Source organism: Mustela nigripes, chromosome 2 (assembly GCF_022355385.1).
Source record: "Mustela nigripes isolate SB6536 chromosome 2, MUSNIG.SB6536, whole genome shotgun sequence".
NCBI classification, from domain to species: Eukaryota; Metazoa; Chordata; class Mammalia; order Carnivora; family Mustelidae; genus Mustela; species Mustela nigripes.
Genome location: NC_081558.1, coordinates 206,577,930 through 206,600,268, shown reverse-complemented (window position 1 = coordinate 206,600,268; position 22,339 = coordinate 206,577,930). Strand labels below are relative to the sequence as shown.

General features: G+C 44.5%; 1 protein-coding gene and 1 non-coding gene across 2 annotated transcripts; both read left to right on the top strand.

Annotated features, from left to right (window-relative positions):
• The first annotated feature begins 816 nt into the window (after positions 1 to 816).
• Positions 817 to 924, top strand: LOC132012683 (U6 spliceosomal RNA). The gene has a single exon (XR_009402685.1). It is a non-coding gene; the product is annotated as a U6 spliceosomal RNA (small nuclear RNA).
• An 8,534-nt stretch (positions 925 to 9,458) lies between these two features.
• Positions 9,459 to 21,469, top strand: LOC132012345 (sal-like protein 3). Its single transcript, XM_059392254.1, has 2 exons — positions 9,459 to 9,567; positions 20,800 to 21,469. The coding sequence occupies exon 2, from the start codon at positions 20,867 to 20,869 to the stop codon at positions 21,389 to 21,391; it is 525 nt and encodes a 174-aa protein (XP_059248237.1). The 5' UTR covers positions 9,459 to 9,567; positions 20,800 to 20,866; the 3' UTR covers positions 21,392 to 21,469.
• Positions 21,470 to 22,339: the final 870 nt, after the last annotated feature.

The window sequence follows — 22,339 nt, the reverse complement described above, 5'->3', positions numbered from 1 at the left end:
GTTGGAGAGGATGTGGAGAAAGGGGAACCCTCTTACACTGTTGGTGGGAATGCAAGTTGGTGCAGCCACTTTGGAAAACAGTGTGGAGATTCCTCAAGAAATTAAAAATAGAGCTTCCTTATGACCCTGCCATTGCACTACTGGGTATTTACCCCAAAGATACAGATGTCGTGAAAAGAAGGGCCATCTGTACCCCAGTGTTTATAGCAGCAATGGCCAAGGTCGCCAAACTGTGCAAAGAACCAAGATGCCCTTCAATGGACGAATGGATAAGGAAGATGTGGTCCATATATACTATGGAGTATTAGGCCTCCATCAGAAAGGATGAATACCCAACTTTTGTAGCAACATGGGCGGGACTGGAAGAGATTATGCGGAGTGAAATAAGTCAAGCAGAGAAAGTCAATTATCATATGGTTTCACTTATTTGTGGAGCATAACAAATAACATGGATGACATGGGGAGAAGGAAAGGAGAAGGGAGTTGAGGGAAATTGGAAGAGGAGGTGAACCATGAGAGACTATGGACTCTGAAAAACAACCTGAGGGTTTTGAAGGTGGGGGTGGGAAGTTGGGGGAACCAGGTGGTGGGTATTAGGGAGGGCACGTATTGTATGGAGCACTGGGTGTGGTGCAAAAACAATGAATACTGTTATGCTGAAAAGAAATTAAAAGAAAAAAAAAAAAAAGATTTTGTTAAGTGATCTCTACACCCAACATAGCGCTCAAACTTACAACCCTGAGATCAACAGTCACAGGCTCCAAGACTGAGCCAGGTAGGCAACCCCCACTTAATTTTTAATTGTTAAAAAGCTGATTAAATTTATTGCTTGCTTTGGCAGCACTAAAATTGGAACGATACAGAGAAGATTAGTATGACCCCTACACAAGGATGACATGCAAATTTGCAGTGTTCCATATTTTCATCATGATGAGCACTGAATAATTATAGAATTGTACACCTGAAATTAATATAACACTGCATATTAACTTATACTTGAATAAAAAATAAAAAGACCGAATAAATGTAGAAACAGCCCATGTTCTTGGATAGGAAGAATAAATATTATAAAGATATCATTTCTCAAATTATTTTACATTTTTAATGCAGTTCTCATGAGAATTCCAGTGGTGTTTTGGTTTTGTGATTGGATGTTTTGTTTTGTTTTTGTGGAATGCTGACAAAGGATTTGAAAGCTTATTTGCAAGAATAAATTGGTGAGAATGACTTGGCAAATTAAAAATAAAAAAAGCTTGTTATATTTATATTTAATTTGTTTCAAAGCCACTTTGGCCCCTCTCTTAGGGGAGTGACACTTGGAGATGTTAAATCAATGCTTCCCCAGTATTTTTTTTTTTAAGTTTTCATTTAATTCCAGCTAGTTAAGGGGTTGGGTCATTGGGGAGACCCTATCTATGACTCTTGATCTTGCGGTTGTGAGTTCAAGCCCCACGTTGGGTGTAGAGCTTACTTTAAAAATACAATAATAATAATTCCAGTTAGTTAAAATACAGTGTTACGTTAGTTTCAGGTATGCAATAAAACGAATGCTTCCCCAGCTCTCAAGTGCCTAAAACCACTTGGAGCTCCAGTAAATGCAGGCTCTGATTCAGCAAATCTAGGGTAGGGCCTAAAGGTTTCCATCAAGCTCCCAGGTGACCCTCTATGGCTGGCAGGAGAACCACACCTTGAGTAGCAAGTGTTAAGCTCCTTGCCCAAGGATACCCAACCAGCTCTGGAATTCTGACCTGTTGTGTCCCAAATAAAGAAATAGATTGACATCTACTCTCGACAAATAAAATATATCTACCTGTTTACTTTAAAAAAAAAAAAAAAAAAAAAAGATGGGCTTATTCTCGCCTTTTCTTTTAGTTTATCTTGACAACCCGTGGAAATCAGAACGCTGTAGATGGTCGCCAGCCACCTGCATTGCCTGTTATGCTGGCTGTTTCTGTGTTAGTGTGGGGAAATGGTTTGTTTTTAAACAATTACAAATGATTCTGTTCAATCACAGCTTCCCATAGAGTTAGGTTTCCCCTTAAGCAGTTACGTAGCCAGTTACATAACCAGCAGCTTGAGATAGTGTCCTTTGTCCTTTACTAGGAATTTGCTGGAAAAGAGCCCACCAGAGTGAAGCCGTTCCTTACTCCTTTCCTAACCCTCCCCTTGGGTCACCAAAGGGAACCCTGCTTATCCCACTGAGCAATCCTCCTGGGCCACGCCAGGGACCCTTGATGTATGGCCATGCCTCACACTGGGGGGTCCTGGGTACCAAACCATTGCATCAAGCCCTCCTGGCCTCCCTCAGTGGCAGGGTTCATTATACCCCTTTTAGAGACAAGGAAACAGAGGCTCCATCTTATTAAATTTTTGGCCAAGGTCACACACCCAGGGGTCAAAGCTTTATCCCTTTGATGCCAGAGTCCCTGCTCATGACCTCTTCACTCTGCTGAAAATCATAGGGTCGCCGCTGCGGCAAGTCTTGGAGGAAGACCCTGGGGTCTTTTTGGTGGGTTTCAGTAGAGCAGGGCCCTGTTCTGTAACCTGCCTTCCCTCCTCATGGAGAGGACTGTAGCTTTCTTAATTTTCATATAAAGGAGATTAACTTCTGTTTCAAACACTCAGAAGTCTCGTCTAAGCCAGTTCAGTTCACCTTAGTTGCTTGCACACTTTCTGGGGCAAGTCAGGGCTTCTTCATCAAGTCAAAGGTCGCCTCCCTTTCCTTTTCCCACAGAAGTTCTTAATTGCTGATTCATTCTTGTCTTTCAAGTCTCTATTTCAGTGTCAACTCTCTTAAAATTTATTTTAGGTAATCTCTACACCCAGTGTGGGGCCTGACCTCACAACCCCAAGATCAAGAGTCACATGCTCTTCCAACTGAGCCAAGCAGGTGTCCCTCAATGTCACCCTCTTAAAGAGACCATTTGTGACCATGGGAAAATCACCCAAACACTGTTTCACTCCTCCTGGAAAAAAATGACCACCTGCTGGCATTTTTCTAGTTGGTTTATTTTGTCACTTGTGTCTGCCCATCATCACTCCCACCAGTGCTTGGCATTAATAGATGCTCAGTAAATATTTGTCAATAAGTAAAGTATCCCTGGGAGGAAACTTCTGATTTCTTTGCAGGAATGTGAGAAGAGGAGGGGAGCACCGAGGGAGCAAAATCACTAATGACAAGTCTTCTCATTACTTCAGTCTTGTGCCCAAAATAAGCACCCAACAAGGCTTTAGTAATCCAGGAGTTAGGTTTGGGTCTTTCCAAGCTTTTGTCTGGTATGAAGAAATAAAACAGTTGCCCATGACTGTGGCTTCCTATCCACGGAAGGCTGGAAGAGAATGGAAATCCTGAAAACACCCGGGATGGGCTTGGAAAGGCCTTCTGCCCTCCTTCGGGACACACCAGGGCTCTTAGGGAAAGCTCTGAGGCGAAGTGAACCGGATTTTTCTCTGCACTCTAAGCTCCTGCCTGCCCCTCCTTCTTCTCCACCCCTCTGTTGTAAGGCTTGCCCTCCTCTCTATCGAACTTTGTCCTATTCGGGGATAGACTATTTTTCCAAGCGTCAACAACATTCCCACGGCTAAAATTTTAAAAGCGAATAAAGAAGGTGAACTTTTACACCTTTTGCACAAACTGCAGGCCAATTTCCACTGTAACAGTACCTCACCGGGAAATGTAATTTGATAGAAGAGTGAGGTTTGTTAATCTTTTGGATTCCTTTTTTTTTTTTTTTTCCCTTTTTGCTGCCTAAACTGAAAATGTGTGCCACCTAGGGGTCCTGCATGCACTGATCAGAGAACGAGACTGTGACCAGCCGGGCCTGACCCCAGAGACAAGTGGGCTCAAGCTAGCACTTGAGGGCCGTCATTAAATTCACTTCTGGGCTCCCCTGTGCCACTCCTCCCTTCTGTTCTGCCCAGTTTCCATTACTTGTCCCAGTGAGCAGGTAACCCCACTTGTTGGAATGGATTACAAAGAAAGGGCATTGCACAATAGAGATTGAACCGTGCCCAAAGAGGGATCTGGTCTTTGCCCTCCAACCCCCAGGAGACGATCTCTAAACCCTGAGAATGTCCTGCCCGATAAGAGTGATTTTACTTGGGTACATTGTGCCATGCCAGATGGTCCAACAATGGGATTTGTGGCGAGGGCTTTGGTCATGCAGTATAAGGTTAGCCCTTGGATAGACTAGAGACTGAGGTCAGCCATGCGGGCTGCTGACCATGCCCTTGAGATCAAGCCCCAATAAAAACACTCCACACCATGGCTTGAGTAAACTTTCCTGGTTGGCAATCCTCCATGCATATTGTCACGCGTTATCTCTAAGAGTTAATGCTCTCCATGACTTCACTAGGAGAGGACAGCTCTGTGTGTGTATGGAGCTCTCCTGGCCCCACCATATGGGTCTCTTCCCTTGGCAGATTTTAATCCATATCCTTTCACTGTAATAAATCATAACAGTGACTACAATGGGTTCCAGCAAGTTCTGAGAGTCTTTCTTGTGAATTCTCGAACTTAAGGTGGTTGTGAGGATCCCTGGACTTGCCATGGGTGTCAGAAGTAGGGATAGTCTTGGGACCTGTTCCGTAACTTCACAGGCACTTACTAGGAATCGGAACATGGGCTCGCCTGTCCTGGATCCGTCACTTACTGCCTGGATAAGCCACTTCATCTCCTTGAACCTCCATTTCCTCACTCAGTGGGGAGGGTGTTGTCTGTGTGCCCTCTAGAGGCGACTTCTGTGCAGACGGAGATGGAAGCAAAATGGCTGGGCACGTTGTCCAGGTCCATGTCAGTGCGCCACTGGCACACATGTATCAGACGCCCTCCCTCGTCAAGGCAAATTTGGTAATATGGTGACGACGTTGAGGACCCCATTCCTACAATCTGACTGTGTCCGTCTAGACAGAGAGGAAAGAGTGGTTGGCACCTGGGTGGCTCAGTGTGGTTAAAGCCTCTGACTTCGACTCAGGTCATGATCCCGGGGTCTGAGATCGAGCCCCGCATCAGGCTCTCTGCTCAGCAGGGAGCCTGCTTCCCCCTCTCTCTCTGCCTGCCTCTCTGCCTACTTGTGATCTCTGCCTGTCAAATAAATAAATAAAATCTTTAAAAAAATAAAAAATAAAAAAATAAGGTCTTAGGAGCCGCTTAATCTGGTGGAAGAAGGCAAGCTCTGTGCGCTTCATAAGACACGAATTGAAGCCACAGTACACCTGTCATCAGGACCAAAACTCAAAATCTTGACAAACTACTCTGTGGTGAGGCTGTGAGGAAGTGGGCACTTGCACGTGTCTGATGGGAATACAAAAGGGTACATCCCCTGATGAAGGGACTTGAGCAACATCTAACTAAAGTACACAGTATTTACCTTTGACCTAGAAATATCACTTCTGGGTACTATCCTAGTCACCAACCCCCATATATATCTTCTTTATAGCTTTCATCTAGATTCACCAATTGTTAACATTTTTGTCACATTTGCTCATGAACAGTCTTTCCATGTATGTACGTTTGTGTCTAGATATACATGTATATATGTATGTGTCTACCTGTGTGTTTATTTAATATAGAGGCATTTTTGCTGAATCACTGAGACTAATTTGTACTCTTTGCACCTAAATAATTCAGAGTCTATCTCCTTTTTTTTTTTTTTTTAAAGATTTTATTTATTTGACAGAGAGCGAACAAGCAGGGGGAGCTGCAGGCAGAGGGAGAGGGAGAAGCAGGCTCTTGCTGAGCAAGGAGCCCGATGTGGGGCTCGATCCCAGGACCCTGAGATCATGACCTGAGCCAAAGGCAGAGGCTTAACCTACTGAGCCACTCAGGCGCCCCAAGAATCTATCTCCTAAGAACAAAGAGATTCTTTTACATAATCTCAGATTCAAATTCAAAAAATTATTGTATTATTGTTTAATATATTGTTCATGTTCACATGTTGCTAATTGTCCCAGTAATACCCTTTATAAACCTTTTTTTTCAGGCTTGGCTCCAGTCAAGGATTAAGCAAGACATTTAATTGTTGAATCTCTTTACTCTCCCATGATCTATCTGGAAGCACTTCTCCATCTTACTTTGTCATGCCATGTACATTTCCGAAGAGCACAAGTGCCTAGTTTTGTGGAGGGCCCCTCGGTTGGGGCTTATCTGATTGCTTCCTTGAGCTTATTCTGGTTCCACATTTTGGTCTAGAGTAATGTGATTTCAGTTTGTCCTGTTATTAGTGTTTGAGTATTGGACACATGATGTGGTAGTCAACGTGATGATGTCTGGGATAGTTCTCACGATAAAGGTACTCTCTCCTCTGTATAATTAATAACTACCTGTGCGGAGGTACGTAGAGCCTTCGTTTATACCCCTCTCCAAACTGCCTCGCCCCAAAGAAATCAGTTAATGAACTCGGATTTTGTAAAGAAAATGGAGTCTCCCCTGACTTTGGCAAGATCCCAAAAATATGCCCATCAGTGTGATATCTATTTTCAGAGTAAACGGGACAGCCTCAAGCTCAGGAGTCTTTAGCTGGTCTCCCCAAGGGGTCCTTGGATAGAATTCAGAACTTGGCTAGGAAAGCAATTAGGTTGATATTTTCACCACCCTTTTAGTAAAATTCATTATTCTTTTCTTTTCTTTTTTTTTTTAAAGATTTTATTTATTTATTTGACAGACAGAGATCACAAGTAGGCAGAGAGGCAGGCAGAGAGAGAGAGGAGGAAGCAGGCTCCCTGCTGAGCAGAGAGCCCGATGCGGGACTCGATCCCAGGACCTTGAGATCATGACCTGAGCCGAAGGCAGCGGCTTAACCCACTGAGCCACCCAGGCGCCCCTCATTATTCTTTTCAATTATGAATGAGACAACAGCATAGCAGTGCCAGTGGCTGTGCCATTGGAAATTACAAATGTTTTTATATCGCATTACAACTGACACAAAATTATTTACCCTCATCATACCTTGGAAATCCTCAGTTTAATTAGACTCCCCACTAGATCTTGCTATTCAGTGTATTAATAAAGAAGGCACTTTGGGTGCCTGGGTGGCTCAGTGGGTTAAGCCGCTGCCTTCGGCTCAGGTCATGATCTCGGTGTCCTGGGATCGAGTCCCGCATCGGGCTCTCTGCTCAGCAGGGAGCCTGCTTCCTCCTCTCTCTCTCCCTGCCTGCCTCTCTGCCTACTTGTGATCTCTCTCTGTCAAATAAATAAATAAAATCCTTAAAAAAAAAAAAAAAAAAAAGAAAGAAAGAAGGCACTTATATTACACATCAGATTTTAAATACATTTTGGTGTTAGGATTTCAACAATATTTCCTTTGTAAACCTGTGTATTTTATTTTATGCACTTGTCTTAATGTGTTTGGGCTGTTGCAACAAAATTCTAGAGGCTGGGTAGTTTATGAACAACAGATGTTTATTTATTACGGTTCTGGAGGCTGCAGGTCTGAGATCGGGGGCCGGCAAGGTCAAATGCTGATGAAGGCCATCTTCTGGCTGCGTCCTCACGTCCTCACGTGGTCAAAGGGTCAGGGAGCTCTGCCTGGTCTCTTTTATAAGAGCATTAATCCCACTCATGGGGGTTCCACTCTCCTGACATAAGCAACTCCCAGAGGCCTTGCTTCCTAATTACCATCACATTGGGCATTTGGAATTCAACAGATGAATCTGTGGGGGACACAAGCAACCAGACCATAGCTGCACTTGGGAACATTATCCTGAGCAGGAGTCCATCGCACAAAAAAGGTTAACAACCCTTGCCTCCGTCCTCTCTCCTCTCCAGCTGGCCCTCCTTACTCGCCCAGGATAACCTTTTGAAAACACCAGGCTTCCTGGTTTTCCTCCAATGGCTTTCCAGCATTTGCTGGTTTAGATACCAGCATAAAAGAAACTGCTTGGAAGTTTGCCGCCATCTGGTCTCCGGTTTCTGGCCCTACCCAAACACAACTTTGTTAAGTGGCTCAGGATGTGGCCTTGGGGGGGAGAGGAGAGAAAACCTGCTGCTCTTCCATGACCCCAGACCAAATGATTCCTTCCCTTTGTGTTTGCTCGTGTCTTTCCTGTCTTCCTGACTGGATGGGAAGACCCTTAGGGACGTTCTTCATCTTAGCAGCTCCCTGCCACATGCTGGAACACTGCACACGGTTATAAATTAGGTTTGTGGGGTTGAATAGATGCAAATCCCCACTCTGGAGTAAGAACAGGCAGGCTCAGATGAGAAGCTGCAGGGTTGGAACCGAAGGCTTTTGGTCGCTGGCCTGGAGTCCCCAGTACGCTATAGAACACCAAGGGTGTCACCACTTTATGACCTGGGATTTCTCTCAAACAACTATGACTTCTGTGTTCTTACTGGATTGAGGAAACAATCCTTCTAAGACAAGCTTAATGCAAAGATAAATAAGTCAGCAAGAATTATACCTGCCAGTTTCTGTTTGGAGGTGACATTTGCACATAAAGTGGTTCCCAAAACCCCTGAATTTCTTCTTCCCAAGAACCTCACTGGCTCTCTCTAATTTCCATATCTGAAAAATGCCAACGATTCAGAAAAGTACAGAGAATGATTTAATGAACTCATCACCTACATCCAACAATTACCATTTTTTCTTTTTTGCTTCATGCTTCCTTTTATATCATTTCCCGAAGCATTGTACAAACATCATAGCAGCTCAACTTGAAATAAAGGACCGTATATTCCAGAACCGTAATTTCTTTGTCATACAGAAGAAAGTTAAAGTTTGCACAATGGTGACTTTTTATATTGTGATTTTTCTACATTTATTAGCAGGAGTCCTCTGTAAAGCGGAGGCCTTTCTCCTCACTCGGGCCTATTTGGTCACCCTGAAATACAATTTCTGTAAGAAAGGCAAGATAAATATCCACATATTTCCCGTTAACGATTCATGTTCCAAGTAAGAATTTGGAGCAATAGCTACCATCAGTGGTGACGAAGCATTATTTTAGGGACAAAAGAACTTTCTCTTTTTGTTGAATATCATCATGAGTTCGTGATTGGGGGTTTCCTTGTGGGGGGCGGTGGTCTCATTCTAGAGTCTCAGTAAAAACAAGTTTGTTTTGTTTTTTACCTTGTTAACTCATAATTCTAGTTTTCCATCTTATCCATATTGTGATATGAGACAATTTCATTGTGCGCTGGTCAGTAGTATACTTTATGCTTTCCCTTTGCTACACTTTGATTATAAATCCCCTTGGATTGGGCACCTGTATAGCTACCCATACTTCATATGATAGTTAACTTTATGCCTCAGCTTGACCAGGCCATTGGGTACCTGGACATTTAGTCGAACATTATTCTGTGTCTGTAAGGGTGTTGTTGTTTTTAAGGAGAATAACACTTGAATGAGTAGACTGAGTAAAGCAGGTTGTCCTCCCCCATATAGGTGGGCCTCGTGCCATCCACTGAAGACCTGAACAGAACAAAAAGACTAATTAAGACGGAACTTCTGCCTGACTCTGTGAGTCCGAACGTCCATCTTCTCCTGCCCTCCAACTACAACTTACATCCACTCTCCTGGTTTTCCAGCTCACCGACTGCAGATCCGGGGACTTCTCAACCTCCATAATCACGTGAGCCAGTTCCTTCCCTGAGTAATGCATTTTGCTACCAAGATGTACCTTCTTGTGTTTCTTTGTGTCCCGGTGCAAGCATGAACTTGCTACATGATGGGCAGGCAGGCACACACTTAATTTCTCTGTGTTCCAAGGCACTTCCCTCCAGACCGGATGAACCTGGTTACACAATGGCAGCTGTGTGAGAGTTTTTTTGTTTTTTATTTTTTTTTAAAGATTTTATTTATTTATCTGACAGAGAGAGATCACAAGTAGGCAGAGAGGCAGGCAGAAAGAGAGAGGAGGAAGCAGAGAGAGAGCCCGATGCGGGACTCGATCCCAGGACCCTGAGATCATGACCTGAGCCGAAGGCAGCGGCTTAACCCACTGAGCCACCCAGGCGCCTCTGTGTGAGAGTTTTTGATGCCTCACATTTTCACTGACACTTTATTTGCATTTTCTTAAGTTTATGGCATTTCCTTTCTGCCCCACAGCCTTACTGGCTTCGTTTAGCCAGAAGTCCACACAGATCAAAGTGCCCACAGGAACTCACGTCCCACACTCCTCGCTAGCCACCCATTCAGAGATGAGCTCTTGGCCTCATCTCTCACTCTCAGACGACCCTCTCCTGCTTCCAGCCAAGTGGGCCTTGTGCTGCTCCTCAGCCACACAACTTTGGTTCTCAAGCCCTGTCCTTAGCTGCGTGCTCTGCCTGGACAGCCGCTCCCACAGACACACTCAACTGTAGGACTTGTCCTTGAAAATGTCTGTGATGTTGTAATTTATAATAAGAAATACGTATGTAGGGGGCACCTGGGTGGTTCAGTTGGGCTCAGTTCATGATCCCAGGGTTCTGGTGCAGAGCCCTGCATCCGGGCCCCATGCTCAGTGGGGAGTCTGCTTCTCCCTCTTCCTTCACCCCTCCCCACCTCAGATAAATAAATTAAAAAAAAAAAAAAAGAAATACATATTTGGTCTTTGTCCCCACACCTGGCTCAGAGCTTCTAAAACTCTGGGAATCTCATAAGTAACAATAGCCATAAGGTGTCTTGATATTCTGAACAAGCCCCTCTCGGCCCCATGTGAGTTTATGTCAGTGTGGGGATTTTGGGGAAGCCCCAAAGGTTGGTGGTTGGTTTCTGGGGAAACAGACGTGTGACTGGAGGCTGAAACTCTCAGTCCTGTGTCTCCTGACCTTCGGGGAAGGGAGAGAGGCTAGAGTTTGGATCAATTGCCAACGGCCTGTGATTTCATGAATCCTACCTATGTAATGAAGCCTCCATAAAACCCCAAAAGGATGGGGTTCAGAGAGCATCCAGGTTGGTGAGTATCTGGAGGGGCTAGGACAGCGGTGCACTCGGGGAGGTTGTGGAAGCTCCACGCCCCTTCCCTCGTACCTTGCCCTCTGCATCTCTTTCATCCAACGGTTCCTGAGTTACACTCTTTAATAAACCAATAATATAGTAAGTAAAAAGTTCCTTTCAGCTCTGTGAGCCTTGCTGGCAAGTTAATTCAACCCAAGGAAGGAGTTGTGGGATCCTCCAATTAATAGCCAATCACCAGAAGCACAGGGAACAGCTTGGACTTGCAGCTGGCATCTGAAAGGTGGTGGGAGAGGGAGGGGAAGCCTAGTGGGACTGAGCCCTTAAGCTGTGGGAGCTGACACTATTCTGACACTGTCTGCAGGTAGATAGTGTCAGAATGGAGCTAACTGCCCATGGCCATGGCGACGGAGAAAACACGTATTGGAATTGCGTTCCCTTATCTTTGCCTCTGGTGGAAGTGAGCATAAGTTCATATGCCTTCCATTCACGCACGCTTTCCTTCTGCTCACAGTTTTGTGTATAATCCCCTTGTTTCAATCAGTTATGGTCACTGGTCTATTTTTTTTTTTACCCTTACAATATATTTATTAGATTAAGAGAGCATCTTTCCTGGCGATCATCAGTTCTAAGGATTCTTTTCCTTTTAATTGCAGTAAAATATGCATAAATTTACCATTTCTAAGTGTACACTTGAGTGGAGGTAAAGTACACTCATATTGTTATGTAATCCTCACCATCCATTTCCAGACACATCATTCCTGGCTCTAAGTAATCATCTCTTTTTATTTATTCATTCATTCATTCATTCATCCATCCATCCATCCATCCATCCATCCATTTATTTGTTTATTTATTTTTTAGTCATCTCTACACCCAATGTGGGGCTCGCACTTACAGTCTTGAGATCAAGAGTCACATGCTCTACAGACTGAGCCAGCCAAGCGCCACTCATTTTTTTTAAATTGTGGTAAAATACACCATAGTGAAACGCCACTGTGGCATTCAGTACATTCACACTGTTATGTAACCATGGCCACCATCCATCTCCAGAACCTTCTCATCACAAACTCCAACTCTGTAGCCATGACATAAGACCTCCCCATCCCTGTCCCCCAGCAATTGTATCCACCATTCCACCCTCTGTCTCTACAAATCTCGCTACTCTGGTATCTCCTGTTAAGTGGAATCACACTTAACACTTAATTTGTCTTTGTGACTGGCTTATTTCACTTAGCATAACATTCATCCATGTTGTAGTAGGTGTCAGAATTTCCTTCCTTTTAAAGTCTGAATAATACTCCGTCGCATGTATAAAGCACATTTCGTTTATCCCCCATCAGTGGATGTTCAGGTTGTGCTTTATTGGTTTTGATGCCCAGATTTTCTCACCTTGGAGCCATGGGCACTCCTTCAAGTTGGTTCTAAGTTTTCATGACAGGATACCACTGGTCTTTGATCTTGTTTTCTGTGATAGAAATGTCACTCCTCTTCTACATTCCCTGCCAAAGACCTGAGGTTTGGTCTTTGTCAAAGAATCCCAGGTTCCTCTTAGTTGGTAATGGGATTTAGACACCAAAATGTGGGCCTGTGTACTACACGTGTCTTAACTTTCCTGCTAGACTGTGTTGTGTGAAGAGAGCAGCGACATCTTATTCACCTTGGTTTTATCACAGTACTTCACCCACAGCAGGTATGGAATCAATTTTTGTTCCTTTAGATTCAAATAATGTCTTCACTCTTGGGGCACCTGGGTGGCTCAGTCGGTTAAGCGTCGGACTTTTGGTTTCGGCTCAGGTCATGATCTCAGGGTCATGAGATGGAGTCCTATGTCAGGCTCCGTGCTGGGCATGGAGCCTGCTTAAGGTTCTCTCTCTCTATTTCTCCCTCTTCTCCCCTACCCCCCCCCCACATGCATGTTCTCTCTCTGAAACGAGAAAGTTTTATTGAGGTATATAATTGACATTTAACGTTACAGTTGTTTCAGGCATACAACATAATTATTCCATATTCGTATACATTGTGAAATGATCACTAGATTTCCAGTTAACATCTGTCACCAAACCTAGTTAATAAATATTTTTGTGATGAATCTTTAAAGAATCTACTCTCTTAACAACTTTGAAATATGAAACTCTGTATTATTAACTGTAGTCACCATGTTGTACCTTACATCGCCAGAACTTACTTATTTTATAGCCGCAAGACCATACTTTTCCTCTTCACCCATTCCTCCTCTGGCCTGCAGCCACCAAATCTGTTCTCTGTATCTATGGGCTTGTTTATTTGTTTATTTTTTTTAGTTTCCACATATAAGTGAGATTATATGGTATTTTCCTTTCTCTCTGACTTATTTCACTTAGCTTAATGCCCTCAGGGTCCACCCATGTGTTACAAATAACAGGATTTTGCTGTGTACCACACCTTTGGTCATCTGTCAATCAACATTTGGGTTGTTTCCATGTCTTCACCATTGTAAATAATGCTGCAGGGAACATGCAGGTGCAGATATCTTTTCAAATTAAGTGTTTTCATTTTCTTAGAATAAATACCCAAAAGTGGAATTGCTGCATGATATAGTAGTGCTATTTTTAATTTTTAAAATAAGCTATATATCCAATGTAAGGCTCAAATTCACGACCCCAAGATCAAAAGTCATGTGCTCCTCCTACTGAGCCATCCAGGCACCCCCAAATATACCTGTTTTATCACCAACGTGGGACTTGAATTCGTAACCCCAAGATCAAGAGTTGCATACTCTCCCAACTGAGAGCCAAGCCTGGCGCCCCTCAATTTTTTTTTTTTTAAGGAACTGCCATTTTATTTTCTACAGTGGCTACACCAATTTACATTCCTACCAACAGTATACAAGGGTACCCTTACCTTTACATCCTCACCAACATTTGTCATTTCTTGTCTTTTTTGACTAGCCATTCTGACAGGTGTGAGATGATAGCTTGTTGTGGTTTTGATTTGCATTTCCCCAATGGTCATTGATGTTGAGCATCTTTCATGTGTCTGTTGGCCATCTGTATATCTTCTTGGGGAAGATGTCTGTTCAGATCCTCCACCCATTTATTTTTTTAAAGATTTTTATTTATTTAACACACAGAGATCAGAAGTAGGCAGAGAGGCAGGCAGAGAGAGAGGGGGAAGCAGGCTCCCCGCTGAGCAGAGAGCCCAATGCGGGGCTCGATCCCAGGACCCTGAGACCATGACCCAAGCCGAAGGCAGAGGCTTAACCCTCTGAGCCACCCAGGCGCCCCTCCACCCATTTTAAAATCAGATTGTTTATCGCTGTTGAGTTGTATGCGTTCTTTATATATTTTGGATATGAACTCTGCCAGATAATGATTTGCAAATATTTTCTCCCATTCAGTAGGTTGCCTTTACACTTTGTTGATTATTTCCTTGGCTGTGCAGAAGCTTTTCAGTTTGATGTAGTTTAGGTACTTATTTTTGATATAAAAAGGCCCTGTATCCTCAAGTGATTATTTCAACTGATGCTCAATTGAAAATAAACATAGAACAGCAGTTTGCTCATCTCTGGTATCAGAGAAGAGGACTATTTTGGACAGCTAATATGTCACTCATCAGCCTATTGTGTAAGATGGTCCCGTACTGAGAACCCAAGATTCATGAAGGTAATTCTGGCAATACTAAATTCCAGCCTTTATGTAGTCTTTAAAATTAAGTTCCTGGGAAAGCAGAGTCTGCTGTTTTTATCCTGCAGAATGGCTGTATCAGTCAGGGTTCTCCAGGGAAACAGAACCCCTATACAGTATGTATGTTTACACACACACACACACACACACACACACACAAGCATGGCACTCATGCATATACTTTAAGAGATTGATTCTAAGAAGTCCCTTTAAATTGATTTTAGGAGATTGATTTTAGGGAATTGGCTCATATGATTCTGTGGGCTGGGAAGTCTGAAAGATGCAAGGCAGGCTGGAGACCCAGGCAAGAGTTAAGTCTTGAGTCTGCAGTCAGACTGGAGGCAGAACTGCCTCCTCTTCTATGGGCCTCAGTCTTTTAAGGTCTTCCAACTGATTGTCTTCAACTGATTGGATAGGTCCCCTCGCCTTGTGCAGGGTAACTGGCCTTACTCAAAGTCTGAAGATACCTTCACAAACACATCAAGGCTGGTGTTTGACTAAACAACTGGGACCATTGCCTAGCCAAGCTGACCCATGAAATTAACCATCACTATGGCTACAGTGGGAATCCACTGAATGAATAAATGCCCAATTAATTCCTTCATCGACTTCATTACTATTGTCACCAAAGGCAATAATTTCGGTTTGACAAACTGAAATCTAAATAATGAAGGAAAATGCCAACTGCTTTCCCTTAGAAGCATCAAGATACAGGCCTTGGAACTCTGCACGGACAGTAACCGTTCCCTGAGACGTGAGAGTACAAGAGGAGTTTGAGAGTTTGAAGACCAAGTTCCCAAAGAGAATCCAAACAGATGGAATCACCAAGATCTATAAAGAACTTACCAAACTCAACACCCAAAGAACAAATAATCCAATCAGGAAATAGGCAGAAGTGACATGGCTCAGTCATTAAGCACCTTCAGCTCAGGTCACGATCCCAAGGTCCTGGGATCCAGCCGCAGGGCACACTTCCCGGTTAGCGGCAGCCTGCTTCTCCCTCCCCGACTCTCCCTGCTTGTGTTCCCTTTCTCGCTGTGTTTCTCCCTGTCAAATAAATAAATCTTTTTAAAAAAATTTTTTAAAGGAAATAGCAGAAGGCATGAACAGACATTTCTCCAAAGAAGACATACAAATGGCCAACAGATACATGAAAAAATGCTCAACATCACTCTGCATCAGGGAAATACAAATCAAAACCACAATGAGATACCACCTCACACCCATCAGAATGGCTAAAATTAACAAGTCAGGAAATGACAGATTCTGGTGAGGATGTGGAGAAAGGGGAGCCCTCTTACTCTGTTGGTTCAGGAATGCAAGCTGGTGCAGCGACTCTGGAAAACAGCAGGGAGGCTCCTCAAAAAGTTGAAAATAGAGCTATCCCATGACCCAGCAATTGCACTCCTAGGTACCTACCCCAAAGATAACAAATGTAGTGAGCCCAAAGGGCACCTGCATCTCAATGTTTATAGCAGCAACGTCCACAATAGCCAAACTATGGAAAGAGCCCAGATGTGTATCAACAAACGCATGGATAAAGAAGATGTGGTACACACACACAATGGAATATTAGTCATCAAAAAGAATGAAATCTTGCCATCTGCAATGACGTGGATGGAACCAGAGGGTATCCTGCTAAGCAAAATAAGTCAATCAGAGAAAGATAATTATCATATGATCTCACTTATATGTGGAATTTAAGAAACAAAGCAGAGGGTCATAGGGCAAGGGAGGACAAAACTAAACAAGACGACATCAGAGAGGGAGATAAACCATAAGAGATTCTTGGGCATTAAGGAGTGGTATAATGAGCACTGGGTGTTATACAATGCTGAGAAGTCACTGAACTCTACCTCTGAAATGAATAATATACTCTATGTTAATTAACTGAATTTAAAGAACAAAAAAAACACAGTAGTAATAATCTGTTCCAGTCACCACTTGCCTTGTGGCAATACAGCATCTAGTGTTGCCACATCATTTTTGTAAGAGAATCTGGAAAGTTAGATTTTATGTGAAATTAGTTTGTCTGGGACTCTCTCTGCCTCTGTCTCTCCCCCACCAAATAAATAAATAAACCTCAAAAAATTAAAAAAAAAAAAAAAAACAGATGGAATCAAAGGACATGAGGTCTGCTGACCTCTTTTCAAAAGCTATAGCTTCAAGCATGCAGAAGCAGAAAGCCCCAGGGAAGGAGCTTCCGCCAGGCTGGGGAGCTTCCTGAGGATGGATCCTGGATGCCATGTTTCATGGACCCATCTGGCTTTAGGAACTGCTGAGAAACCCTATAATCAACCTTATTAAACACAGTTTATCTTTGTAAGAACCAACAATATGGGGTAAACCGATGGTCTCTTCATGAATTATTAAGTAGAGCTCAGCAGAATATGGGGCAGAATGGACATTAACTAAGTCTGATTTATTTCATTAATTTAATGGATTAATAATTTATATAATTATATTTATTTTATTAAATTTGCTAATCTCATGGTGGAATTTTCTAGATCTCAAAGATTCCACACCAAGCCAGGGACTCTCCCTGAAGAATGAAAAGGTTGATTTCATTCAGTGGGTCGTCCTTTTTGTTTTGTTGATGGTTTCCTTTGTTGTGCAAAAGTTTTTTATTTGGGTATAGTCCCAATAATTTTATTTTGCTTTTGTTTTCCTTGCCAAAAGAGACATATCTAGAAAAATGTTTCTACAGCTGATGCCATCGACAAAACAAAAAGACAACCTACTGAGTGGGAGAAGATACTTGCAGATGATCTAACCTAATAAGTGTTAATATCCAAAATATATCAAGAACCATAAAACTCAACACCAAAAAACACAAATAATCAAATTAAAAAATGAGAATAGGACATGGATAGATATTTTTCCAAAGAAGATGCACATATGGCCACAGACACATGAAAAGATGCTCAACCCTACTCATCATCAGGAAAATACAAATCAAAACCACAATGAGCTATCGCCTCACACCTGTCAGAATGGCTAGTGTCAAAAACACAAGAAACAAGTATTGGCAAGGATATGGAGAAAAAGGTACACTCATACACGGATGTTAGGGGTGCAAGCTGGTGCAGCCACTGTGGAAGACAGTAGGGCAGTTTGTCAAAAAATTAAAATTAGAATTACCCTATGATTCAGTAGTTCCGCTACTGGGTATTTACCCAAAGAAAATGAAAACACTAATTCAAAAAGATAAGTACACCCTGTGTTTATTGCAGCATTATTTACAAAAGCCAAGATTTGGAAGCCACTGATGAATGGATAAAAGAGATTGTGTGTACACACACACACACAATGGAATATTATCCATCCATAAAAAACAAAATCTTGCCATTTGCAATAGTATGAATAGATATAAAGGGTATAATGCTAAGTGAAATAATTCAGTCAGAGAAAGACAAATACGATATGATTTCACTCATGTGAGTTTAAGAATTTAAGAATCAAAGCATATGAACAAAGAAAAAAAGAGGCAAAAAAACAAAACAGACTGAAAAGAATAGAAAACAAACTGATGGTCACCAAAAGGGAGGTGGGTAGGAGGATGAGTGAAATAGATCAGGGGATTAAGAGTACTGAGTGACATATTCACCGAGATGAGCACTGAGTGATGTACAGAATTGTTGAACCACAGTATTGCACACCCAAAACTAATACATTATGTTAATTAGACTTCAGTAAAAAAATTCTTTTAGATTTTGGAGTCTGACTGGCTCAGTTGGAAGAGCATGCGACTTTGATCTTGGGATTGTGAGTTTGAGGCCCATGTTGGGTGTAGAGATTACTTAAAAAATAAACTTTAAAAAAAAATTAAAGCTCCATAAGCTTCAAATTCTGGTAGAAGTGGGTAGTCACCTGCATTTTTTAACCTAGAAACTCCTAATACCTAAGGAGATGTTCATTTCCAAAGATGTGTCCTTAAAGGGTGGACTGGGCAGCATTGGAGGGGGGTAGGGTTGTGCGTTGGGGCTAAGGGTCCCAGGGAACGGTGGTGACATTTTTCATTGTGGCCCCACACAAGAGTCATCACACAGGCTCTTTCCGGGGAGGCTGTCTGGAGCCAGGGAGGGAGGGAAGCTGATGAGAACCAGGAGATGGTTAACTAAGCCAGAGCCTCACCACTGCTGGTTCTGATTCCAATCACTTGAAGTACGGGCTGGCATGGAGAACCCCAAGACCTCCTCTGAGCCTGGCGGGCTCAGTACAGCATGCAACTCTTGATCTCAGGGTTGTGAGGTCAAGCCCCATGTTGGGCATAGTGATTACTTAAAAATAAAACCTAAAAATCCAAGAAAACCAAAAAACAAAAAAACCCTTCTGCATGGAAAATTACAAGAACTGGCGAGGATATGGAGAAACTGGAACCCTTGTACCTTGCTGGTGAGCATGTGAAATGGAATAGCCGTTGCGGAAAACAGTTTCACTTAGAGTTACCATATGATCCTGCAATTCCATTGCTGGGAGTGGAGCCAACAGAACTGAAAACGGACTCGAACAGATACTTGCGCACCATTTATAGCAGTGCCATTCACAAGAGCTAAAGGTAGAAACAACCCAAATGTCCATCAACATGAATGGAGAAGCAGAAGAGGATATATCTGTATAAGAGAATATTATTATCTGGCCTAAGAAAAACAAAGTTCTGATACATTCTGTTGGTCGTGCTGGGAGAGGTAAGCGCGGATTTGGGGCTCTGCCTTTATTAGGGTCAGAGGGTGAAGTGTCTAGTGGCTAATTTGAGGCATCAGAGCAGGAATTAGGGCATGGGAGAGTGAAGGCAGAGTCACTCAAGTGGTCAGGGTTTCCATAAAAGAAACTTCATGGGTACTGGAGGCCTCACTCCTTATCTGGTCATTTTGCTCATGGCCGTGTCACACAGCTGGCGATATGTGTATTCGAAAGGAATGTTTTTTTAAATGAACACCTTAGCCTCAAACTTCATGTCGGTATTTACACTACATGCTACAACATGAAGGAACCACGACGACATGAGGCTCAATGGAGTAAGCCGGTCACCAAAGGACAAATACTGCGTAACTCCATTTATATGAGGTGCCCAGAATAGGCCAATTCAGAGACCCAGAAAGTAGAATAGAGATGATGATGGGGAGGCTGGGGTACAGGAGACTGAGGAGTCGTTGTTTAAGGGGTATGAAGTTTTGGGTTGGGATGATGGAAAGTTCTAGAGATGGGTGTCAGCGATGGTCGTAAAATAAGGTGAATGTACTTAAAGCCACTGATTTGTACACTTACAAATAGTTAAAATGGTAAATATGATGTTAAGTATGTTTTACCACAGAGGGAAAAAAAAATCCCACCTGCTTGTAAAGTGGCTGTGCACCCTGAAGGCTGTGCAGCCTTTAGGGAAAGAGCTGACCCAGGGTGGGCTCACTTGCATCTAGGGCCTCCAGGCCTAATCACCGAACCGGGCTTCCTCCCACTGCTCCCAGCAATGGCAGGGAGGCAGAGTCCACTGGGAGGTCATTTGACCAGCACCTGCTTGGTGCCCTTTGCTGTCTTGCAACCCTGGCCCCAGCTTTTCCTTCCTCCCACGCTCTGTACCCCCCCCCCCCCCCCCCGCCTTCCCTCCCCCCCCCCCTCGTCCCCCCCCCCCCCCCACCGAGGCTTCACTGCTCACTTGCAGGTCCCCACTATGCCACCCAGTTGCCCAGTCAGCTTTTCATCCTTCAGGCTGGTGTAGGACTGCAGAAGGCCTAGCTGAGGTTTGGTGATGCCTCTGTGCATCTCACTGGGCCGTGCTCAGCTCGCTCCCCTGCAGCTCACTGTGGCCACCATGCCCAGGCCACGCTGCCCTTCCTGGGCCCCTACAGTCATCAAGACGGTGGCAGCCCAGCACAGAGGATCCACGTGCCAACTCAAGCCAGATGACTTGGCCCATTCCCTGCTCCACTGCTTCCCAGCTGTGCAACTTTTAACAATAGTTTAACCTCTCTGGGCCTCAGTGTTCTCATGTGTCGCATGTTGCTTTCTGGCCATCTGGAGGTTGGCCTTTCTGTCTTGGGTATCAGATGTGTGGCTCCCCTGGCCCCATCCATCTCCTTCCAGCGGTCCACCAATTAGCTGTAAGCTGTGAGAAAGCACCGACTTCCTCATCTCCCCCCACACCGCCTCCCCCCTCCCAATCATCCAGAGCCTCCCCAACCCTTGCAGTGCCAGCTCAAGTTCCATTTCTTCCAGAACTTTCTCCCGGCCCTCTCACTGGCCTGCTGAGCTCTCCTCTCCCCCAGGCCCCTCTGCCTTGACGGTCCGGAGTACTCGGTGAGAAACAACGTGGGGCTCCTCACCTTCTCCCACATGGAATACAGGAAGTCTTCCCTATTTATGGTTGTCTCCATACCGGCGATAGAAATGATGACAGGAGCTGCAGAAGATGCTCTGCTGCCCCTCCTCACTCCCTCACCGAGACCGGCGCTGCTCCGAGCTTTCGCTTCCGCTCACAGCCACCCCCTCGCCGGAGAACTGCCCTCTGGGGGCAGGAGCACCGGACCCAGGAGGTTATGCTCCCGCGGCCCACAGCAGGCGTCTGCCCGACCGAGACAGACAAAAGGCCCGCCCCTGCTCCCACGGAACCGGCTGGGTGGACACTGGGAGCCCCAGAGCTCCCCGTGGGATCAGTCTGAAGCCGCGCTCCCGCGGACAGCACGCCTTCGCGGAGCTCACCGCCGGCCTGCCCCAGCCTGCCTCCCTCGCTCCGCTTCCCCCGAGGGCAGCCCCTCAGCCAATCCCCAGGACGCGAGTCCTCCTGCGGCCCTGCTTCCGGGGAGCCTGACTAGGACACTCGTGCTTTGTCCTGGACGCCATTCTGCCCTAAGCCCTTGACCTACACGCACTCATTCAGAACAAGATCCATGACTGATGTGTCTCTAACCCTACAACTCCGTGAATTCGGCCGACTGATGATCACAGGAAGCGCTCCATCACGCCGGCGCATCCTTTATCCATTCTCCCTTCCGGTAAAATCCTTGGTCTTCCTCGACTCCTTCCGGTGTTGGGGTTTCCCCGCGGGGGTGGGCACGTGACCCAGGACTAGCCAATCAGATAATTACATTTCTGTGGCCACAGTCTATTGGCTCAAGGATGGGCACACGATCCAAGCCAGGCCAGTAAGACCCAAGTCCTGCAACTTCGCTGAACCTATTGGGAGAGAAGTTTTCGTTGCGGCAGGATTGCCTAATTGGGAGTGTGGGCGTCCGGGACTGCCTGGCACCGGAGCCGTGTTGCCAGCACAAGGGACGGTCTTCTCGGAGCAGAATCTAGAGCCAGAACGGCTGGAGAGGTGGATTTCCAAAGTTACCAGCTAAGCGGAGGGATCCGCCTCCGGAGCCTCCCAGTTTTTAGGCCAGTTAATTCTGCTCCGTTTAATCCAGTGTGAGTCACAGTTGGGTTACTCACACTGGAACTGTCCCAGCACGGACTGGTTGCTCACCGGGATGCCGGGAAGCGTTTATGGGAACGCGCTTATGCAACAGGACCGCCCTGTTGGTGTCCCAGGCATTACCGCCTATTGTCAAAACCATTTGGGAACATCGGTGATTCACCACTTTCGTTCACACACAATCTAGAAGAACTCTGACAAAATGCCCCCCCCCCATGCTTTCTAAAGTTTTAACATTTTAAAAACCATTTTTCACGTTAAGTTTAAGCTGTTGCAAAGGATGTAATTTCTCCCATATTGGAGATACTGACATTTTCAAGTAAAACTCTTAGATCACTTTTTGGGGGGTGTAAGTTTCCGTTATGCAAGAGGAGTAAGTTCTAGAAATTTGC

Excerpts from the sequence above, each read along its gene's own strand:
- LOC132012345 (XM_059392254.1), top strand. The coding sequence starts at position 20,867 with ATGGAATACAGGAAGTCTTCCCTATTTATGGTTGTCTCCATACCGGCG.